General features: G+C 61.2%; 2 protein-coding genes across 2 annotated transcripts in view; both read right to left on the bottom strand.

Moving 5' to 3' along the window:
• Window positions 1–19,660, bottom strand: part of DGCR6L (DiGeorge syndrome critical region gene 6 like) — a 197,137-nt gene that overhangs the window by 125,699 nt on the left and 51,778 nt on the right. The window lies entirely within an intron of this gene.
• On the bottom strand, window positions 4,086–17,883 carry SCARF2 (scavenger receptor class F member 2). Its single transcript, XM_050746067.1, has 11 exons — window positions 17,629–17,883; window positions 11,620–11,678; window positions 11,436–11,537; window positions 10,710–11,229; window positions 10,382–10,600; window positions 10,122–10,250; window positions 9,409–9,512; window positions 9,215–9,332; window positions 8,924–9,039; window positions 7,223–7,375; window positions 4,086–5,780 (listed from the first exon to the last, which is right to left on the bottom strand). The coding sequence occupies exons 1-11, from the start codon at window positions 17,799–17,801 to the stop codon at window positions 4,873–4,875; spliced, it is 2,601 nt and encodes an 866-aa protein (XP_050602024.1). The 5' UTR covers window positions 17,802–17,883; the 3' UTR covers window positions 4,086–4,872.

Genomic DNA, 19,660 nt, shown 5'->3' with positions numbered 1-19,660 from the left:
ATAGGTGTGAGCCACCAATCTCACCCAAAATTTTTAACTAAACTAAACAAATGAACAAACAGAAAAGACTCTCAAACCACACACTGTCCTCTCTCACCCAACAGAGACAAGATGTCTATAAACCACCAATCTGTTTAAAAAGATCACCAAATGGTCAGACCATGAAACTGAAAGAATCAAAATAAAATTGTCACTATGCTACCAACGGACAAAAGCCGGGAGCACACGACCAGGGGTCACACTCACTGAAGGTCCCCCACCCTGATTGCCAGTCAGGGGCGGCTTGTGGGTCCCAGAGAGGGCTCACCACCTGGTTGCAGTCATTGGGGACAGAAAGGTAAGTCCAACCCGTGCCACATCAAGGCACAACGACTGTTGGGGGAATGTACCAGACACATAAGGAGATGACTTTATTCAGGCTACTGCTATGGGAAGAAAATTCACTGATGAGGAAGGAGCAACCTGATAAATAAGAGACTCATGCTGAAGGCTGGAGGCGGGGTCTTGGAATGGACAAGAGCAAAGTGCTTCTTCTGGGCTCACTATTTCTCAGAACACAAAGGAAGGGGCAATTTCTCAGCAGCACCATTTCCCCGGAGCCCAGGGCTGAGATGAATTTCAGTACTGCCAGCAGCCTCCGTGTTCTGGTGTGTGGAGGAGTTTGCATGTTCCCAGTGTGTGTTCCCATTGTGTCTTGGTGTTTCTGTGTGACTGGTGGCATGTTTGTGTGTGTATTTGCAGGGTGAAAGACCACAGATACGAGCCGAACTCCTGTACTCAAGTGCGCCTCCTGCCTTGGCTTTCCAGAGTGTGGGGATGACAGGCGTGAGCCACCACGCCAGGCCTCATGATCTGTTTCTAGCGCAGTGAGTGCATTTTAGGGTGGGTGCCCGCCTCCATGCCTAGTAGGGCGTGGATGCTGTGTATGCCGTCTGTCCGTAGGATGGGTACACTTCTGTGTGTCGGCTGACATGTGTGCCTTAGTATTTAGTCGGCTCTGGCAGCACATGTGTGTGTTGCAGGTTGTGTAAGTTGCTGTTTCTATGTGTCTGGCAGAAGGTGTCTATGGTTGCAGAGTGAGGGTCTCTTGGAGTTTCTGTGTGTCAGAGGGTGTGTGTGTGTGTGTGTGTGTGTGTTTTGCAGGATGAGGTGTGTTCTGTGAGTGTGGTGTGGTGGGTGCAGGGTGCATGTCTGTGTCTACATTTTCTTTTTTTTTTTTTTTTTTTTTTGAGACGGAGTCTCAGTCTGTCGCCCAGGCTAGAGCGCAGTGATGTGATCTCCACTCACTGAAAACTCTGCCTCCTGGATTCAAGCAATTCTCCCACCTCAGCCTCCCAAGTAGCTGAGATTACAGGTGTGCGCCACCACGCCTGGCTAATTTTTTGTATTTTTAGTAGAGACGGGGTCTCACCATGTTGGCCAGGCTGGTCTCAAACTCCTGACCTCAAGTGATCTGCCTGCCTCGGCCTCCCAAAGTGCTGGGATGACAGGCGTGAGCCACTGCCCCCGGCCTATCTGCATTTCTGTCTGGTGGTGAGCTATGTGCTGCAGGTGGTGTGTTTGGCGAGTGTGTTTAATGTATTTCTGTCATGTTTCTGTGTATCTGGTGGAAGATGTATGTGTGCAGGATGAGTGTGTATTTTGTATGAGATATATACGCTTCTGACTCTGGTGAAGTGTGTATGTTGCAGGGTTGTCTCTCTCGTGGTTTCTTTGTGGCCTATGGTGTGTGTGCTGCAACGAGTCTCTGTCTCAGTGTTTCTGTGTCTGGTGATACATGTTGTATGTTGCAGAGTCAGTCTTTTTTTCCATTGTTATGTGCGTGTTGTGGGGTAAGTGTCCTCCATAGTAGTGTGGGCTGGCTGTGTGTGTGTTGCAGCGCGTCTATCTCTGTGAGCGGTGGATTGTATGTGTGTGTTGGAGGGTGAGTGTTTCGGTCTAGTGGAGTGTCGTGTGCGTGTGTTGGCAGGTGAGTGGCTGTGTTCCTCTGGGCCCAGTGCTGTGTGGGTGTGTGTTGCAGTGTGTGTGCTGTCTCTGTGTTTCTGGGGTTCTGCTGGCTTTGTGTGTGCATGTCTGCATTTCGGGCTGTGTGTCTGTGTTGGCGTTTCTGAGTCTAGAGGAGAGCGCGTGTGGCGCAAGGTTAGTGTCTGCAGGCCTCTGTGTGCCGTGGGCCGCGTCTGCTTGAAACCAGGCTGGGCCTGGTCCTCACATTCCTCCCACTCCTTTGTGCTCTGTGCTACAAAAAATATTTGCGTTTTCCACGACTCATAATTTTTCCTCCTCAATCGCTACCAGATGTGGGTCCTGTGGTCCCCATCCCCATGGCAACGGAGGTTCCAGCAGCCGCGGTTCCCTTTTGTGGCGCCTGCCCTGGGAGCTGGCACTGCTGTGAGCCCCGAGGGGGTGGGGAGAAGCCGGTGGTGGGAGGCAGGAGGCTGGAGGGGTCCCAGCATCTCCCTTCCCAGCAGCCACTGGGACCCTCCTGGGGGCAGGGGATGGCTGGTGGTGGGTGGAGAGGGGTCCCCTGTTTTGTGAGGCACCCACAGGTAGAGTCTTCGACACCTAGGGGGGTTCCCAGGGAAGGGCAAGGAAAGGTCCCCAGAAAGGCCTGGTCACTGGGACATCCCTGTTCTCTCCAAATCATGCTGGTCCAGGCTGGGGGAGGAGGAATAGCAAGAGCTGAGGGCTTGGGGGGTTTCAGGAAACAGCGGTGTGGCTTCTTGATGGTTCTGGGGCGTGGGCACCGCCTAGGCAAGAATGTGGTCTGAGCCCCTGCACTGCCCACCCCTCATCCACACGCAGGCACTGCCCTGCCCTCGCCGAGCCCGGCTGGGCATCTGCCATCTTGGCCTCAACCCCAGCAGCCCGCATGGCGCTGTGCCGGAACAGAGCAGAGGCTTTCCAGCCACAGGGCCATGGCTGGGAGGGTGCCCAGCTGGCTCCAGGGAGGCAGTGTGGCCCAGAGGCAGGGATCCCACATTCCACGTGCTGCCTGACTGTGTCCTGCCAGCTGCTCTGGACGGTCGACCCAGGGCAGGACACAGCCTCCGCTCAGATGGCTGAGCCCTCTGAAATGGGTGACCAAAGTTGACCTCAGTGGGGCATCTGGCCAGAGGATGAGAGTGTGGCCAGGACGAGAGCCCCAAGTTGCCAGCGTGAGACCAATGAGCACTATGCGGCGGCTGCAGGGTGATCAGAAGATCCTGGCAGCAGGGCAAGACTTTGAGCTGGGCATCAAATGATGAGATGCAGGAAAACAGGAAGAGGCCCGTGGGGCAGAGGCAGGAGGCCGGAGGAGACCGGACAGGCAGGAGCTGGGGGAACTTAGTGTGGGGACAGCAGGGGCCATGGAAGGTGAGGGTCTGTGGCTTAGGAGGGTCACTTAGGAGGCCTGCCCGGGAGGATGAACCCGCTCAGGGTAGGCGGGTCAAGAGCAGGGAGGCCTTGGGGCACAGATGGTCACACATCGAGGGCCAGGCAGCAGGGTCTGGCTTGGGGGCGGGGGATCTGCGCGGGGCGCCCCCTCCGTCTCCCTCAACCTCCCGCAGGAGCAGGCGGGGCTGGCAGTCAGGAGAGTTTCCGGCTGAGGACAAGGAACCCGTTGAGGCAGACAGCAGGGCTCTGTGCAGCAGGAGACCGGCTTGTTTGTGCTGGAGGAGGCCCGGCTGGAGTCAGCGCCCGCGGCCCCCTGGCCTCAGCCTCTGCACCCCCCGCAAGCTGCTACCAACAGCTCTGAGGCCCAAGTTTAACAGCAGCGGCCAGGGGAAATGCCCAGATCCGAGGCAGACCCATCGCCTGTCCCTTTCAGTCAGGGACTCCGCCTGATCTGCCCCACCCAGCTTTCCTCCCCGTGACCAGTCCAGGATGGGGCAGGCCGGATGGGGCCGCATAAACTTGATAAACAAACGAGGCATGTGGGTTGACGCAGCCCACTTCCACCATGGTCCCGGGAGACCCACGCCAGGGCTCCAGGGCTCCCCGCTGAGATAAGGGGTGGGGGAGAGTGCAGGACAGGTCGTCACATAAAGTTACTTCTGGGGGGGCATCTTTGGCCGAAGACTGCAAACAGGAAGTGATCAGAGCACGAGGGGAAAGGCACTTTATTAAGAAAGCTTTGGCCAAGCCCCCGCCGGGAGGAGCCCATCCTGGGGCACCGGCCAGGGTGGGAGCAGCCCTGCTGGGGGCCTATAAATACATCTCCTCAGGCCACTAGAGTCGCCCCTGGAGGTCCCGCGGTGTGTGGGGCAGTGGGAGGCCATCAAAACCAGCTGACAGCTGAGGGGCCGGGGCTCCGGTTGCCAGGGAAGGGAAGGGGTGGGACGGACTAAGCCCCTGAGGAGCGGAGACCAGCCCTCCTCCCCAGGCTGGGGTCAACCAGATGCCCGGGAGCCCAGCCAGTGGAGGTAGCCCCGGGTTCTGTTGGTAAGGCCAAAGGAGGGACCCTCCAGCCAGAAGCACCAGGCCCTAGCCGGGGAGAGGCAGCCTAGGCAGAAGTGCTTCTGGCCTCAACCAATGAGAAGGTAGCCGCAACCAAGTCCACTCGTGGCCAGTAAGAGGCGGTCTTTAGGCGGAACCCTCCCATCTTTGGCCAATGAGATGCAGCCTGGTCGGAGCGCTCCATAACTTGGCCAATGGGGAGGGCGTCGCCCGCTAAGCGCCCGTCAGGCCTCGACCAACAGGATGGGCCCTTCCCGACAGAGCACACTGCTCCAATCCAGGAGCCGCTGCAGGACCTGAGCCAATGAGACGCCTCCGCTAGCCACGCGGCGCTCGGCCAATAGGAGGCCGCCCGTGCCCAAGCGCGTGGGAGGCGTAGGGTGGCAGGCGGCGCTGCGAAGCTGAGGGAGCTGCGCGCGGAGGAGCCACAGCCTGCTACAGGGTGGGCGCGCTCGCCCTGCCTCCCTCGCCCGCCGCCTCCCTGCTCTTCTTGCGCGGAGGCTTCTGGATAGGGGTCTTCTTCCGGGGCGTCTCAGGCGCGGGCACGTCGGTCGCCGCCTTCTCAAGCCCCGGGGTTTCGGTTGCTGGGGGCGCGCGGGCGGGCGAGGCTGGCGGCACCGAGCGCTTGGCTTTCTGTGGGGGCGCCGGCTTCTCCCTGGGGCCCTGCGCGCCCAAGGCCCCCTCGGCGCGGCCCAGGCTGCGAGTCTTGCCGCGCAGCTCCGCGGCCAACATGGAGGCAGCCTCGGGCGCGCTTCGCGGGGGACCGCCTGCGTCCGTGGGCTCCAAGAGGCTCGGGCCGCGGCCCCGCGCTCGGGCCCTGGGCGGCGAGGGCGCAGCGAGGGCCGTCGCCTCCTCGGGCAGCCCGGGGGGCCGCGGCGTTGGGTCGCGGGTCCCGGGGCTGCCGTGCTCGACCGGCTGCGCCGATTTGTCGCTGGGCGTCCGTTTTCTCTTGCTGGGGCTGGGCGCGGCCTCGGGGCCTGGCGGCGGTGGTGACGGCGCACGGCCAGCTGCAACGGCGCTGTGCCTGCCGTGGATCCAGGACACCTTAGGCTTGGTGGCGGGGTCAGGTGGCGGCGGTTTCCTGCGCTCGGGGGATGGCGACAGCGACAGGCCCCCAATCTCGCCCCGGGCCCGGGCCGGCCGGGCCTCGCGTCGGGCCACGCGCGCGTACAGAGCCCCGCCGGGCCCCTCCACGCTGGACGCTGACCGCTCGCTGTCGGAGGACGCGGGGAGGGGCATCGCCTCCTCGGCGGACGCTGGCGTGGTCAAGGGCACGGGGGACGGCGCCGGCGCCTCGACAGGAACAGTGGGGACTTCGGGGTCCTGGCTCTCCTCTGGTGCCTCTGGCAAGGGAAGAGCAGGGTGCTCACAGCCTTCAGGAATAGCTTTAGGGGTTCCAACCTCCAGGCACAAACCTTCACCTTCCCTCCTCTACCCATGCCCTTGGCGCTGTGTCACCCTGGCATCCAGACGTGCCTGGCACAGAGCACCAACCACACACGTAGTTCAGAGCCTCAGTCTGTGCGGCTGACTCTGAACTCAGGCTGTGCCGGGAGTGATGGGTGCATTCATGCGACTGAAGCCCAACCTTGGCCTGGCCTGGCAGCCCTGCCCCGACACCTCTCCAGCCTTGGGAGCCTGCATCATCGAATTTGATGCTGGAACGTCCCCACGGGGGTTCCATTATCCTTCTTTTAGAGATAAGGTTTCTAGTCGGGCGCAGTGGCTCACGCCTGTAATCCCAGCACTCTGGGAGGCTGAGGCGGGTGGATCACCTGAGGTCAGGAGTTCGAGACCAGACTGGCCAACATGGTGAAACCCCGTCTCTACTAAAAATACGACAATTAGCTTGGCGTGGTGGTGGGCTCCTGTAATCCCAGCTGCTCGGGAGGCTGAGGCAAGAGAATTGCTTCAACCCAGCAGGCGGAGGTTGCAGTGAGTGGAGATCTCGCCTCTACACTCCAGTCTGGGTGACAGAGCCAGACTCCGTCTCAAAAAAAAAAAAAAAAAAAAAAAGGCCGGGCGCAGTGGCTCAAGCCTGTAATCCCAACACTTTGGGAGGCCAAGACGGGCGGATCACGAGGTCAGGAGATCGTGACCATCCTGGCTAACACGGTGAAACCCTGTCTCTACTAAAATACAAAAAAAAATTAGCCGGGCGTGGTGGCGGGCACCTGTAGTCCCAGCTACTTGGGAGGCTGAAGCAGGAGAATGGCGTGAACCAGGGAGGCAGAGCTTGCAGTGAGCCAAGATCGTGCCACTGCACTCCAGCCTGGGCGACACAGCGAGACTCCGTCTCAAAAAAAAAAAAAAAAAAAAGACCAAGTGATAAGGCTTCTGAGGTTCTGAGTTGGTCACCTGCCAGGGCATCTGGGGGCACGGGCAAGGGAGGAGACAGGGCAGAATCCCAGCCCGGCAGGCTCCTTTCTGCTATCTGTGGACCCAAGGCTGCAGGTGAAGGTTGAAGGTGCACCCATACTCTGTGGATCCCTTCCTCCTGTCTCCTCTGCCACCCCCTACCTAAGCCCGGAAACTTCTCTCTGCCTACTTTCCCCCAGAAGCAACCTGGGCTGTGGCCTACCCATCTCCCCACACCTGTCTCCAGCACTGAACAGCAGAGTCCAGCTCTATGGCCTCAGCTCTGTGGCCAACCCTCAGGTACCAGCATGACCAAGCCCTTCCTCTCCATGCTGCCTGCCCCTCTCCTGTGGCCCGCCCAGAACACAGCTTTTCCATGGGACCATTTTGCTGGGCTGGAGTGATGCCCAAGCAGCGCCTTACTCACCCTCATGGGGTACACAGTACACAGGGCCTTCGTCAGTGGTGTCAAACGAGGAGAAGGAGGCCCGAGAGGACCAGGATGGTGAGGGCTGCTCCAGCCCTGAGGGTGGCTCCAGGAAGCTGCAGTTGAGTGTGTTATCCAGGTCGTGGTGGGCCACTGGGGAAGGATGAGGCAGAGCTGCCAAGGGTTCACTCTGCCCCAGCCAGTGCCCTCATTAGCCCCTGCTGTCGCAAATGTTGATGGAGTGACCAAGACCAGCCCTACTCTCAGACTGCAGGGGGCACAGGCAACTCAACAGGTAGGGTGACACTGGACCAGGACTGGAGAATGGGTAGAAGTGAACCCAGAAAAGAAACTAGCAAAACGTGTTAAGGTGCAAGGCAAGTGTGTGCAGCCAGGGAGCTGGAAAAGGTTGGGCTGACATGTTGGGAAAAGGCCAGAAAGGTGGGAGACAGGGCTGAGACAGGCCACCAAGGCCTCCAAGCTCTGTTTTAGGCCCTGCCTTGTGGGACTCAGGGGAGCCTTGGAGCACTTCTGAGCCCAAATGCGCAGTGACAGGGCTGCATTTTTGGTTCAGCCCATCTCAGCAAGCTGCACCCTAGGCCTGGCCTTCAGAGATGCAGACCCCACAACAGGGAGCCCCAGAAGCTGGCTAGCCTGGCCTCCATTCCACAGAGGGATGTGGGGTCCACTCCCACACCTATGTCCCCAGATGCCATGCTGCTAGGTGGGCCAAGGGCTTTTCTTTTTTTTCTCCCTCCGTTTTCTTTTTCTTTTTTTCTTTTTCTTTTTTTTTTTTTTTTAAACAGAGTTTTGCTCTTGTTGCCCAGGCTGGAGTGCAATGGCACGATCTCAGCTCACTGCAACCTCTGCCTCTCAGGTTCAAGCAATTCTCTTGCCTCAGCGTCCGGAGCAGCTGGGATTATAGGCATGCACCACCACACCCGCCTAATTTTCTATTTTTAGTAGAGACGGGGTTTCTCCATGTTGGTCAGGCTGGTCTTGAACTCCCGACCTCAGGTGATCCACCCTCCTCGGCCTCCCAAAGTGCTGGGATTACAGGCGTGAACCACTGCGCCCGGCTTGGCCAAGGGGTTTTCTCAGCTGTTTCCTTCATCTCCCAAGGGTCTGAGCCCCCTTCCCCTCCATCTTTAGAAATAAGTGGGAAAGAGAGGAAGAGAGGGTCCACCCAGGTGGGAGTCAGCACGGAGAGAAGCGGCACACCCCACCCCACCCCCATCCTGTTGGTGGGTGGGGACCAGCCTGCCCACTTTCCAGGAGGATCTCTGGGTACTGCTGGGGATGTAGGCAGGAGGGCGGGTCCTCTCCTTGGGGCAGGGCACTCCCGTGCCCACGCATTCCCCCAGCAGCTCTGGCCGGGATATACAGCATTCTCCTACAGACTGGGGGAGCCTGCAGCACCCCGCTGTCCACACACCCCTGATGCGATCACTCTCGGGGCCAACGCTTCTGACGCACGCCCACATCAGCCCGCGCACCTCGACTCCTGCCTTCCTACCCGGCCTCGCCCTCAGCTGCCACACCTCTTACCTTCCCTCTGGTCGCACCTCCTCGCGCCCACGCACATCAACACTCAAGGTCCCCCATTTCCTCACTGAGATCTGGGGCCCCTCACACCCATTTCCCAGCAGCGTCCTGCGTCCGGAGGTGTTTCTTCCAGAGATCCCGCGCTGTCATCCTTACCTACGACTTTGGGTAGTTTCTGCCTGCGGAGCGGGATCCGGGGCAGCTTCATGCTGATGCGACTGAAGCGTCCGCATAGTCGGTGCGGAGCCTTCTTCCTCCCAAGCGACAGCTCCCTGCGGGGGCGGGGCGGGACCCAGGGGTGATAGATCTCGGCTAGTGCGGAGCACAGAAGGGGCGGGGCCACGTCCGGGGCGGGGGCGGGGGTGGGGAAGAGCTGGATCTGGGTCCGGTGGCACCGAGAGGGTGCGGCCTGAACCCAGGCGAAAGCGGGGCAGTATCTGGGCTTACCGGCGCGCAGGGTCCTTGCCCCGGCAAGCGCAGCAGCAGCCGAGCAGCGAGAGCAGCAGGCAGACGAGAAGGACGAGCAGCGCGCCCGCGCCCATCACACCCTTGCGCTGGTTGGTCTCTGTAGGGGATTATGGGGTCAGCACGGTTTCTGGCCCCCCCTGCATTCCTTAACGGGACGCCCCTCATCCACTTACCTAGGTGGCAGGCACCAGTGACCGGGTCGCACGAATCCTCGTGGCAGCTGCAGGCCTGAGCACAGTCCGCGCCATGGAGTCCGGGCGGGCACGTCACGTTACAGCTGCCGGGACATAGGGTCAAGGCAGGCCACAGCCGCCCCCCTAGGATGCCCCCTACCCTCACCCCTCACCCGCGGCCAGGGCCCAGGGTCCAGGGTCCCAGAACCGGGCTCTCTCGCGCTCCATTCATCGTCTAGGGTTTGAAGCCCAGCCCTGCCCGTGGCACATATTGGGGTGGTGGATGTTTTGGAAACGAATGTTGCACAACCAGTTGGGGGGACCTGGGGGATAGGACCCGTGGTGGCCGCGCAGCAGCGCCCACTGCTGGGGCTGACTTGGGTGGGTGGGAAGAGGGGCTGCTGAACCAGACCCTTGGCTGTAAGTGGAGGTCCCTGCTCCTTCTATACCAACTCGGGGTCACCTCAAGAGCCCACTGACGCAAGCTGGACTGGTCACCAGATCCGGCGCTGAACGTGGGCTTCCCGACATAAGGGCAGGAAACTGCCCTCAAAGAGCCTACTGTCACCCCCTATCTGGGGTAAGGGACCAAGGCTGAGGTGATAACCCAGCCCAGGGTGGAAAGGCCACCTCGTCGGCCCCTGGGGTCTGGCTGGACCCTCCTTTGTGGCAGATACAAGCCCTCCACCCCCTCCCGGTCCCAGGGCACTCACTGGGGCCCGTGGACGCCAGGACTGCACAGGCAGCGCCCCGACTGAAAGTCGCAGTGGCCGCTGCCGCAGTCGGCGCATACGAAGGCGCAGTCCTCGCCATAGGTGCCATTGCTACACTTGGTCTCGCACCTTGGAAAGATGGGAGGAGGCGTCAGCAGAAATGGAAGCAAACGGACCACAGTGCCCTCGACAGAGGGCCTTCATGGGGGAGGCAGGGCAGGGGGCTGCGTGTCTGGGCCGATGGAAGCAGGGCTGCTCACCGGTCGCCGATCCAGCCCGCGTTGCAGCGCGTACACTTGCCGGTGACATGGTTACAGGCATGCCCGTCGCGGCACGGCGGACAGCGGTGGCTGCAGCCCTCGCCATAGAAACCGGTGGCGCAAGGCTGGTCGCACTTGGTTCCGTTCCAGCCGGGCTCGCACGTCAAGCAGCGGCCCTCGGCTACCGTGCACGGCTGCTGGCCCTTACACTGGCCACACCTGGGGGAGGGGTCGGAGGCTAGGGAAGGCTGGGACCCGCCTCACCCCTGCCCCCATCGGCGGCCCGCCCTTCCACCTCCTCCCTCCCTGGCCGAGAGACCGCGCTTACCGGCGGCGACAGCCCAAGCCGTAGAAGCCGGCGGGGCACGGCTCGCGACAGTACTTGCCGCGGTAGCCCGGCTCGCAGGCACACGTGCCGTCCACAGGGTGGCAGCGGCCGCGGAAGCACTGGCAGTAGCGATCGCAGCGCGCGCCGAACGTACGCTCGCGGCACTGACAGCGGCCGCTCTGCTGCTCGCAGGGAGACGAGTTGCAGGCGCACTGGTTGTTGCAGCTGCGGCCCCACCAGCCTGCGTGGCACAGGCAGGCGCCGGTCTGTGGGTCGCAGCGCGACGTGGCGCTGCAGTAGCACGCGCTGGCGCACTGCGCGCCCCACCAGCCGGGCTCACAGCGGCACGCGCCGCTCCGCGGGTGGCACGTGCCATGCTGGCACTGGCACGCATGCTCGCAGCGCGCGCCCCAGCGCCGCGCGTGACAAGTACACTGGCCTGTCACGTCCTCGCACTGCCCGTGTGGGTGGCAGCTACACAGCTCCTTGCAGTCGGGGCCCCAGAACTGGCGCGGGCACTCTGCGGGGGAGGAGCGGAGGGGGTGGAAGGCCCCGGTGCTTGAGTAGGTGCCCCTAGCCAGCCAGAACCTGCCCGCGTCCCGCACTCCAGCCGCCACCTTTGGGGACCCGCCCCGAAGACGATCCGACCCCGCCCCACCCTGGACCCCGCCCCATCTCTCCAGGATTCCGCCCCACCGACCAATACCAGCCCGACCCCACGCTCACTGGTGTCGCAGTTGGCACCGAAGTAGCCGTGGCGGCAGCGGCACTCGCCAGGCCTCACGCACACCTCGTTCTCCGAGCACGTCGAGTTGCCTTCGCACACCGCTGTGGACCAGACAGGCCAGAGCTGCTGCGCGTCCTAGCCCCGCCCCCGACCCCGCCCCAGGTACCCGGGATGACCACTCACCAATCCCACACTCGTCCCCTTGCTGCCTCCAGCCAGCGCAGCACGTGGGCACCTGGGAGCTGCGAGCAGAGGGAGGACATCTGAGTGCAATGCCCCTCCCCCAGCCCCCATCTGCTCAGGGCTCCTCTGCAGCCTCCTCACAGACTCCCTGCCTCTGCATTTGTGCTCCTGTCCTAGGGGGGTGGTTACTGAGGTCCTGCCAGGCAATGTGTCTGGCAGTGGAGGATTGCCACAAACAGACCTGACCGCCAAGAACTTTCCAGCCCAGAACCGCCACCCCATCTCACCTAACTCCTTTGTGTCTTCCTCCCACAGCCACTAGGCCTGAGAAAAGTGGCCTTGGAGTCCCAGGAAGGACCGCAGTGAGGTAGCAGCCAGGAAGAGGACCATGGGCCTCAGGACCTGCTCAAACGTGAGGGTCTAGGGCATCCCTCCAAGTGGAGGGCCTGGCCTAATGGGTGTCATGGATCCAGATGTGATATGATATGGCATGACAAGGACAGAACTAGGACTGGCTGGGCCACAGGGACACACCTAGATGCCCCAACCCTGGGGCTGAGCTCCACTGGGGAGGGGCAGCCTCTGGGTGGGGGGTGGCATGTAGACACAGTGAGGTGACCACTTGGCAGAGGGGCTTCTGGAGGGAGGTGGGGTGAGGCCCACCCAGCCACTAGGGAAAGAGCAGGCACATGGGGAGTCCTCCATGTGCAGGAGGAAGGTCAAACTGTGGCAAAAGGGCTCAGGGACCAGGGTGGAGGAAGGAGCTACTAGAGCATCTGTTTATGCCTTTGTTGTTGTTTTTGAAACAGAGTCTCGCTCTGTTGCCCAGGCTGGAGTGCAGTGGCACGATCTCAGCTAACTGCAACTTCTGCCTCCCAGGTTCAAGCAATTCTCCTGCCTCAACCTCCCTAGTAGCTGGGATTACAGGCGCATGCCACCACACATGGCTAATTTTTGTATTTTTTACTAGAGACGGGGTTTCGCCATGTTGGCCAGGCTGGTCTTGAACTTCTGACCTCAGGTGATCCATCTGCCTCGGCCTCCCAAAGTGCTGGTATTGCAGGCATGAGCCAGCATGCCAGGCTTGTTTATGCTGATGGTCTTCCTCTTGTTCCATTTGATTTGGCTTTATAGGGTACACAATGCTTTATAGAGTACACAATGCTACCTCAGTAGGTCCTTTCTAACCGCAGCACTTCAGGAGAGCACAACCTCTAAAACCCCGGGTAGATGGGGTATGTGAGCACAAAGGTTTGGAGGCCCTGCCTGAGTGAAGCCATGATGGCTAGAGAGGATTCATAGGAGATGAGCTGGGGTTAGCCCACATTCAGGGGCAGAGGAGGCTGAGAAGGAAACACCACCAAGGCTGCAGGATCCTAGGGTCCCAGCCAACCCAGAACTTCGCCTCAATCCTAAAGGCACTAACAGCCATTCACACTTTAGAGAAAAGAAGCGTGCTTCTTCACAAGCAGGCTCGGATTCAGTATCTGAATTCAGAACCAGGATGTGGTGGTGGGGGGAGTTTGGAAGGAAGCCTGAAGACCCCAGTGGGATGGGACAGACTGGCTCCTCCACACCATGCATTTAAGGATAGTACGTGCCTGGCACGCTCCTGCCCAGGCTGCAGAAGATGCCCCAACCATTCCCCAGCTAGACAGAATTCCACCCCCTGCACAGAGCACCTGGGCCTCGAGGCCCCTCCTCCCGAACAAGGCTTGGCTCTCCTTCAGGTCAAAGATGGGACCTGGCGAACAGGACCATAAAATCCCAAACTTTGGGGAATCGGTTCAGTGTATTTTCCACGACTAAAACTGAAAACCAGAGACAGGAATACGAAGGCCTGGCTTTTCCTGGCCCCTGCCCCCACGTCTCCACCCACCCAGCCCTGACCCAGGGAGCACCAAGGTGCCCAAATGCAGGGAGACCCAGGTCTGCTGGCCATCACCCACCTACTTGTGTCTGCTTCTGAACCGTGGCCACTGGATGGAGAGCCTCTGCAGGTGTCCCTCCTGTGAGGAGCTTTGCCAGGTGGCCTGCTGGAATTGCCCCGGAAGCACTAACCCCCTTCTGCCCTGGACATGCGGTTCTGTGGCTAGGAGCCCAGTTTTAGGGCCACACTCAGCTGGGTTTGATGTCTGGGTTTGCCACTTGCGGTGTGACCTCAGGCATGGAGCTTAAGGTCTTTGAGCTTCAGGCTCCTTAGCTATATAGTAGGGCTCATGGGTTTGGTCCTACTGTAGGAAGATTAAGAGAGCCAAGATGTTTTTAGCCAGGCATGGTGGCATGTACCTGTAGTCCCAGCTACTTAGGAAGCTCAGGCAAGAGGATCACTTGAGCCCAAAGAGTTTGAGGCTGCAGTGAGCTATGATAGCACCACTGCTCTCCAGCCTGGGCAAGAGTGAAACCCTGTCTCAAAAAGAGAGATAGAGATAGGGGAGAGAAAGAGAGAGAGAGAGAGAGAACCCAGACCTATGAAGTGGTTTGGCACATACTAAGCACAAAGGATCCTGAGGGCAGGCTGCAGTGCCTCTGAGTGCACTTGGTCATCCCTGGCTTAGTGGGCACCCAGGCCTAACCCCAGCAGAGCTAATACCCACCAGCAGGACAGAGTCCATTTGGGTTCACTGAGGACAAGATGCTTTCCTTCTTGGAAGGGCTAGCAGAAAAGGCCAGGTGGTGGTGGCAAGCTGACTCTGAAGATCTTACAAAGATGGGTGGGGAAAGATGGCCTGCTGCAGGGCCACTCCCATGCTTGCTCTGTAAGTCGGTAAGACCCTGAGGAGCCAAGCCATAGGCTGGGCCCAGGCCCCTCAGCAAGTAAGACATGCTGTGTAGGGAGGCCCAGTGCTGTGGCTCAAGCCTGTAATCCCAGCACTTTGGGAGGCCGAGATGGGCGGATCATGAGGTCAGGAGATCGAGACCATCCTGGCTAACATGGTGAAACCCCGTCTCTACTAAAAAATACAAAAAAGCTAGCTGGGTGAGGTGGCAGGTGCCTGTAGTCCCAGCTGCTCAGGAGGCTGAGGCAGGAGAATGGTGTAAACCCGGGAGGCGGAGCTTGCAGTAAGCTGAGATCCGGCCACTGCACTCCAGCCTGGGCGAGAGAGTGAGACTCGTTCTCAAAAAAAAAAAAAAAAAAAAGACATGCTGTAGGTTTCTCCCTCATAGAGCATTATTTCTTCTGTGATTCAAACCCACTGTGAGTTCTCACACCTTCAAGTTGGCTCATGGTATCCATACCTATCCATGTTCTCCCCCAAATCCAGGCAGAAAGGCTTCTCTGCCTGCCACACCCTTGAGACCCCACACCTGCCTGGCCCTCCTCCTGCCCTGCCTGGACACTTCTCCTCTGGTTTCTGTCCCCATCCTCAGATCTCTCTTCTGCCCACACTAGCTCCCTCGGGAAGCTCACTGAACCCTGACAACACCTTGGACCCTCCAGCAGGGCTCGCCCGTCAATGCTAGACTTGCAAATCCAACTGCCCAATAGATGACGTCACCAGAGGGAAGCCTCATGGGCCTCATGCTCAACCAGCCCAAACCTGAACTCTTGACCTCCTTGCACCCTGAGTCTTCCTTGTCTCAGATAACCCCTGCCTGTCCTTTCAGGCTGGGAGGCTGAGACCTGGAGAAGCATCTCTGGCTTCTCTTTCTTGTCTACACAAGATCCATTGAGAAAAAAGATGCTGAGCTCTAGCTTCTAAAGGACATCTAAAATGGGATCACTTCCCCTTCCCTGTCCCAGCCTTGTGAGAGCCACCCTCCATCTCCCTGGCTTTTTGTAACTGGCCCCAGCTTCCACCCCCTGCCCCTCAGGGTGTGAAGTGTTTGCCACCTGGCAGCCAATCCTGGTCAGATCCCACCCTTTCTCTGTGCAAAGCCCCAGGGGGTCCCATGGCCCTCAGAGGAAAAGTCCAAGTCTTCTGAGCAGTGGCAGCCCACAGTGGCCTGCCCACCCTCACTCTCTGACAGCTCCTCCGCCAGTCCCTCCTGGACTCTGCCCAGCCCCCTGGATCTTTCCTGTACTTCCACAGGCCCTCTGCCTTGGGAACCTTGCCCCAGACACCCACAGGGCCTCTATGCTCTCCTGCAGGCCTGTGCTCACTTACCACCTTCTCAGTGGGTCTCCCCAGACCACCCTAAAGGAAACAGCACTCCCCAACTCAACACCTCCCAGCTCTTGCTAGATGTCTAGACACACTTGCTTTTCTGGACTGTAGGTCTCCTCTGCTACAGGGTCAGGATCTCCACCACAGCTTCCTTACACCAATACAGGCTTGGCACACTGTAGGTGCTTAGGATTTTACTGGCTCTGCACTCTCCTCTCCCCATTCTCCTGCCTCCCAGGAAAGGGAAGGGCTGATGGAAGCCTTGCAAGACGTGGGAGGACAACAAAGGCATGTCCCAGACCCCAGGTGGGCAGGGCCTAGAGTGGCTGCCCTTCCCATCGACGCTTGCCACTCATTGACCATAGCGATCCCCACTTAGCCCCATGAGGGGGTTGTGATCCCTAATCCCATTTTACAGAGGTGGAGACAGGCCCAGAGAGGTCAAACGACTTGCCCAGGTCCACACAGCTGGGTAGGGGTGGCACCAGGATCGGAACCCAAACCCGGGCTCTCGGTTCCTGGAGCAGGAGCTTCCTGGGAGGTCTGCAGACAAGGGGAGCGGGAGCAAAGGGCTCTCAGGCTCCGGACAGTTAGAGCCTGGCACTGGACCCCCATCCCTGGTCCCGGGCCTGCGGGGGAAAGAGGACTGGAGTGAGTAGACAGAGCCCACGGCGATCGCGCCCTCCTTCTCTCCAGGCACAGCCCCGCCTGCCGCCGCCACTGCATTCCTGGGGCCGGGGAGGCCCGGGAGTCGGCGGCGGCGGCATCGATGCGAAGCAGATGGCGGGCCAGGCCGGCCCCCGCCCCGGAGGCGGGGCTCGCAGCGGGGAGGGGTCTGCGCGCCTCGGGACCAGAGTTCGGAAACCCCGCGCGGCCCCCTCACAGCCCCCCTTGTCTGCGGCGCCGAGTCCCTGGACTCGGCTTGCCCGGGCTCCGTGGCCCAGGCGCCCCGACGCGACCCAGCTCGCAGCCCGGCGGCCGCCTCTGCGGCTGCCAGCCTGTGCGGCGTCCACAGTCCGCGCCAAGGCGCCCCCACACGCCCGATCCTCACCCCTGCGTGGAGATGCCCTTGACCTTGCTGTGGCCTTTGGCCAGCCCACCGGCTCCCCCGACCCCAGCTCCCAACTCCTGGCGTCCGGGGCTCGGCTGTCTGTCCTCCGTGCAAGCTCCCTGGCTCACCCCCCACGCGCCACCGGCCGGGCCTGTCCCCTGCCTGTCCCACATTGGCTTCCCCAGCCGGTGCCCCACCTTTGCGTGGCCACTTCTTGCACCCTGGTTGTCGCCAGGGTTTCCACATCCTCCCCGTCCCCTGTGCCTGTCACAGCCCTTCCACCTCCCGCTTCTGGTACACTTCGAGCGCCGGTTCCTCGACGCTCGCCTGGGTCACCACCCTCCCACCCGCGCCCGCTCTAAGACACGAGTCTGCCTTTCCAAGTCTGGCTTGCTCCAGGACCTCCTGGGCTAGCACCGCTCCTCCTCCCCTGACCTTCCTCCTCACTCCCACTCCCGGCTCCAGTCGGACCAGTGCGGGGCTTTAGCACATGCAGTTCCTTTTGCTTGAATGCCCTTCCCCGGCATTTCCCCGTGGACTTCACAACTCGGCCAAGGATCCCTTTTTTCAGGTCTTTCCTGACATCCCGGATAATGCGTGTCATCCCCTAGGTGCCCACGGCACTCCGTCCTCCCCTCAGGTGACTTCTCGTCCAGGGTACCCTCGGATGCACGGTCGTGGCCCATGGCCGAGGCTGGGCCTGGAACGGAGTCGCGTTGGCGAGGGAAACGAAGGGGCCCACATTTGGCGTAGGGAAGTTCCGGGAGCCCCCTTCCAATGCCGGGTGCCGCCACCCCACTGCCCCGGGCGTCCCTCTCGGCCCCCTCCCCCAGCCAGGCCGGCTCCTACCCGGGAGCACGGCACACGTTGCGGCCGCGAGGGTTCAGTTCCTGGGGCGCCACGGGGTCCGGCAGTATCCAGAGCAGCAGTAGCAGCAGCAGCGACGGCAGCAGCGGTGACGGCGGCCCCCCGGCTCCCCGGCGCCGCGCCGGCCCGGCCCCCCGGGGCCCTGCGCCCTCCATGAGGCGCGGGGCAGGCGCGGGGCAGGCGCGGGGCGGGCACGGGCGCGGGTGCGGCCGCAGCGAGAGCGGCCGGAAGCGGAGTGCGAGGCCGGGCGGGGGGCGGCAGGAGGGGCGCCGGGCCGGGCAGGAAATTCCACATCGGCTCCCTGATCCCGGGCCAGCCGCGGCCGGCCAGGCGGCAGCGCCCGCCCCGCGCGCCAGACCCCACCCTCCGGCCTAGCCACCGCCCCTCCGCGCAGCCCCCGCCCCCATTCGGCCGCTCGCAAACTTGGGGGCGAACTTGGAGGAGGCCCGCCGAGCGCTGCGTGAAGGAGGGGCCGCCCGAGGAATCCCCGGTTCCCGCGCCTTTCCGTCCGCTCCCGAAACATCTACCGAAGCAGCCGCCCCCGCGCGCCCACTGCGTAGCCAGGCCCGGGACAGGAAGGCGGATGGGGGACACGGCCGCGACTCCGCAAGCCCACCCCCGCCCCCAGCGCCTCGGAACCGGCTAAGGGAGTGAGGCCCTCAGACAGCCCAGGTCGAGGCCGAAAGCCAACTCCACAGCACCCCACCGCGAAGTCCTTGTAGTGCTGAGATGTGCGGTCAGCTCCCCCTGCGCACTCCTGCGCACTCAAAACTCGCAAGGGGCGGACCGAGCAGGATGCTTGAGGCCTGTGGTAGACTGGGTCCGGACCCGAGGCCTGGGGGAAGGGGTCTCCGTAGGGACGGATGGGAGAGATGCAGAGGAGGTAGAATGGCCCGGCTGTGGACTGCGGTAGGAAGAAGTAGACAGAAGGAGACCCCCGGGATGGAAACCCTGCAATCCTAGTTGAGGAGTGAAGGGGGCTCGGGGAGTCTGGGCAGTGGGTTCTGCTGGCTGTCGGATTTCCAGGAGAGGTTGGGGCTGGAGTGGGAACTCCTGCATCAGGCAAGGTGGGTAACAACACAAAGCAGAGGGAAGGTGTGGGAAGGGAGCAAGACAGAGGGACAGGCCCTAGGGAGCCAGCGGGGAAGCTGGACTTGGACTGGGAAGCAGCAGGGTGCAGGTCCCCGGGTGGGGGCAACTGGGGCAGACCCACTCTCAGGTCCAAGGAGTTGAGAGCTTGGGCAGGGAGCACAAATGTCCCGTGTGTAGCCAGGTGCTAGTGAGGATGTCTTTTGGGGACTTGGGAGCTGGCAGAAGGCCTGAGCAGGGAGAGGGCACCTGTGTTCTTTGGGGAGCAGGCCACATGCGGCCCACAGGCTCACTGAAGGAGGGCAGGCAGACTCTCTCCAGGTGTGGCCAGATAGCCATGAAAGGTGGGGCTGGAGAAGGGGGCTTGGAGGAGGAGCCACTGAAAGGCCCAAGGCCACAGGCATCACCAGGCTGGTACAGGCAGAGAGTGGGATGGGGAAGAGCAGGCTCCTCACTCAGCCATGTTGGTGCACGAGGGAGGTGGGGTGGGCTGAAAGAGAAGTGGAACCAGTGTGGACACAAATGCAACAACTTGGGGACAAATAAACAGGCCAACCACTTCTGGGCAGCTCAGCCTGGGCACAGCCCTGACCTCAGCAGTGCCCTCCCAGTGCTGGGGCCCCTCCCACGGAGGATCCAGATTACTGCTCCCAATAAAGGCCAGCAGAGGTCCCAGTGGCTGCAGGGTCTATCCCAGCCCAGCTCCCGGCTTTAGAGGCACTGACCCCCTGGGCTGGAGGGGACACTCACCTCAGCTGGATGGAGGTCATGAACAGGCATATCAAATTCCATCACCTTTCTCCTTCCCCCAGACCTGTTCCCACCCCCATGTGCCACCTATGTACAGGAAGGGCACCACCTGGATGGTGCCCCCCCAATCCCTCAGGACCTCCTAAATGTCTCAGATCTCTGCCCACCCCTGTTT

This window comes from Macaca thibetana, chromosome 10, assembly GCF_024542745.1.
Source record: "Macaca thibetana thibetana isolate TM-01 chromosome 10, ASM2454274v1, whole genome shotgun sequence".
Classification (NCBI taxonomy): Eukaryota; Metazoa; Chordata; class Mammalia; order Primates; family Cercopithecidae; genus Macaca; species Macaca thibetana.
Note: the sequence above shows the minus strand (reverse complement) of the source record. Positions and strands in the feature narration are given on the sequence as shown.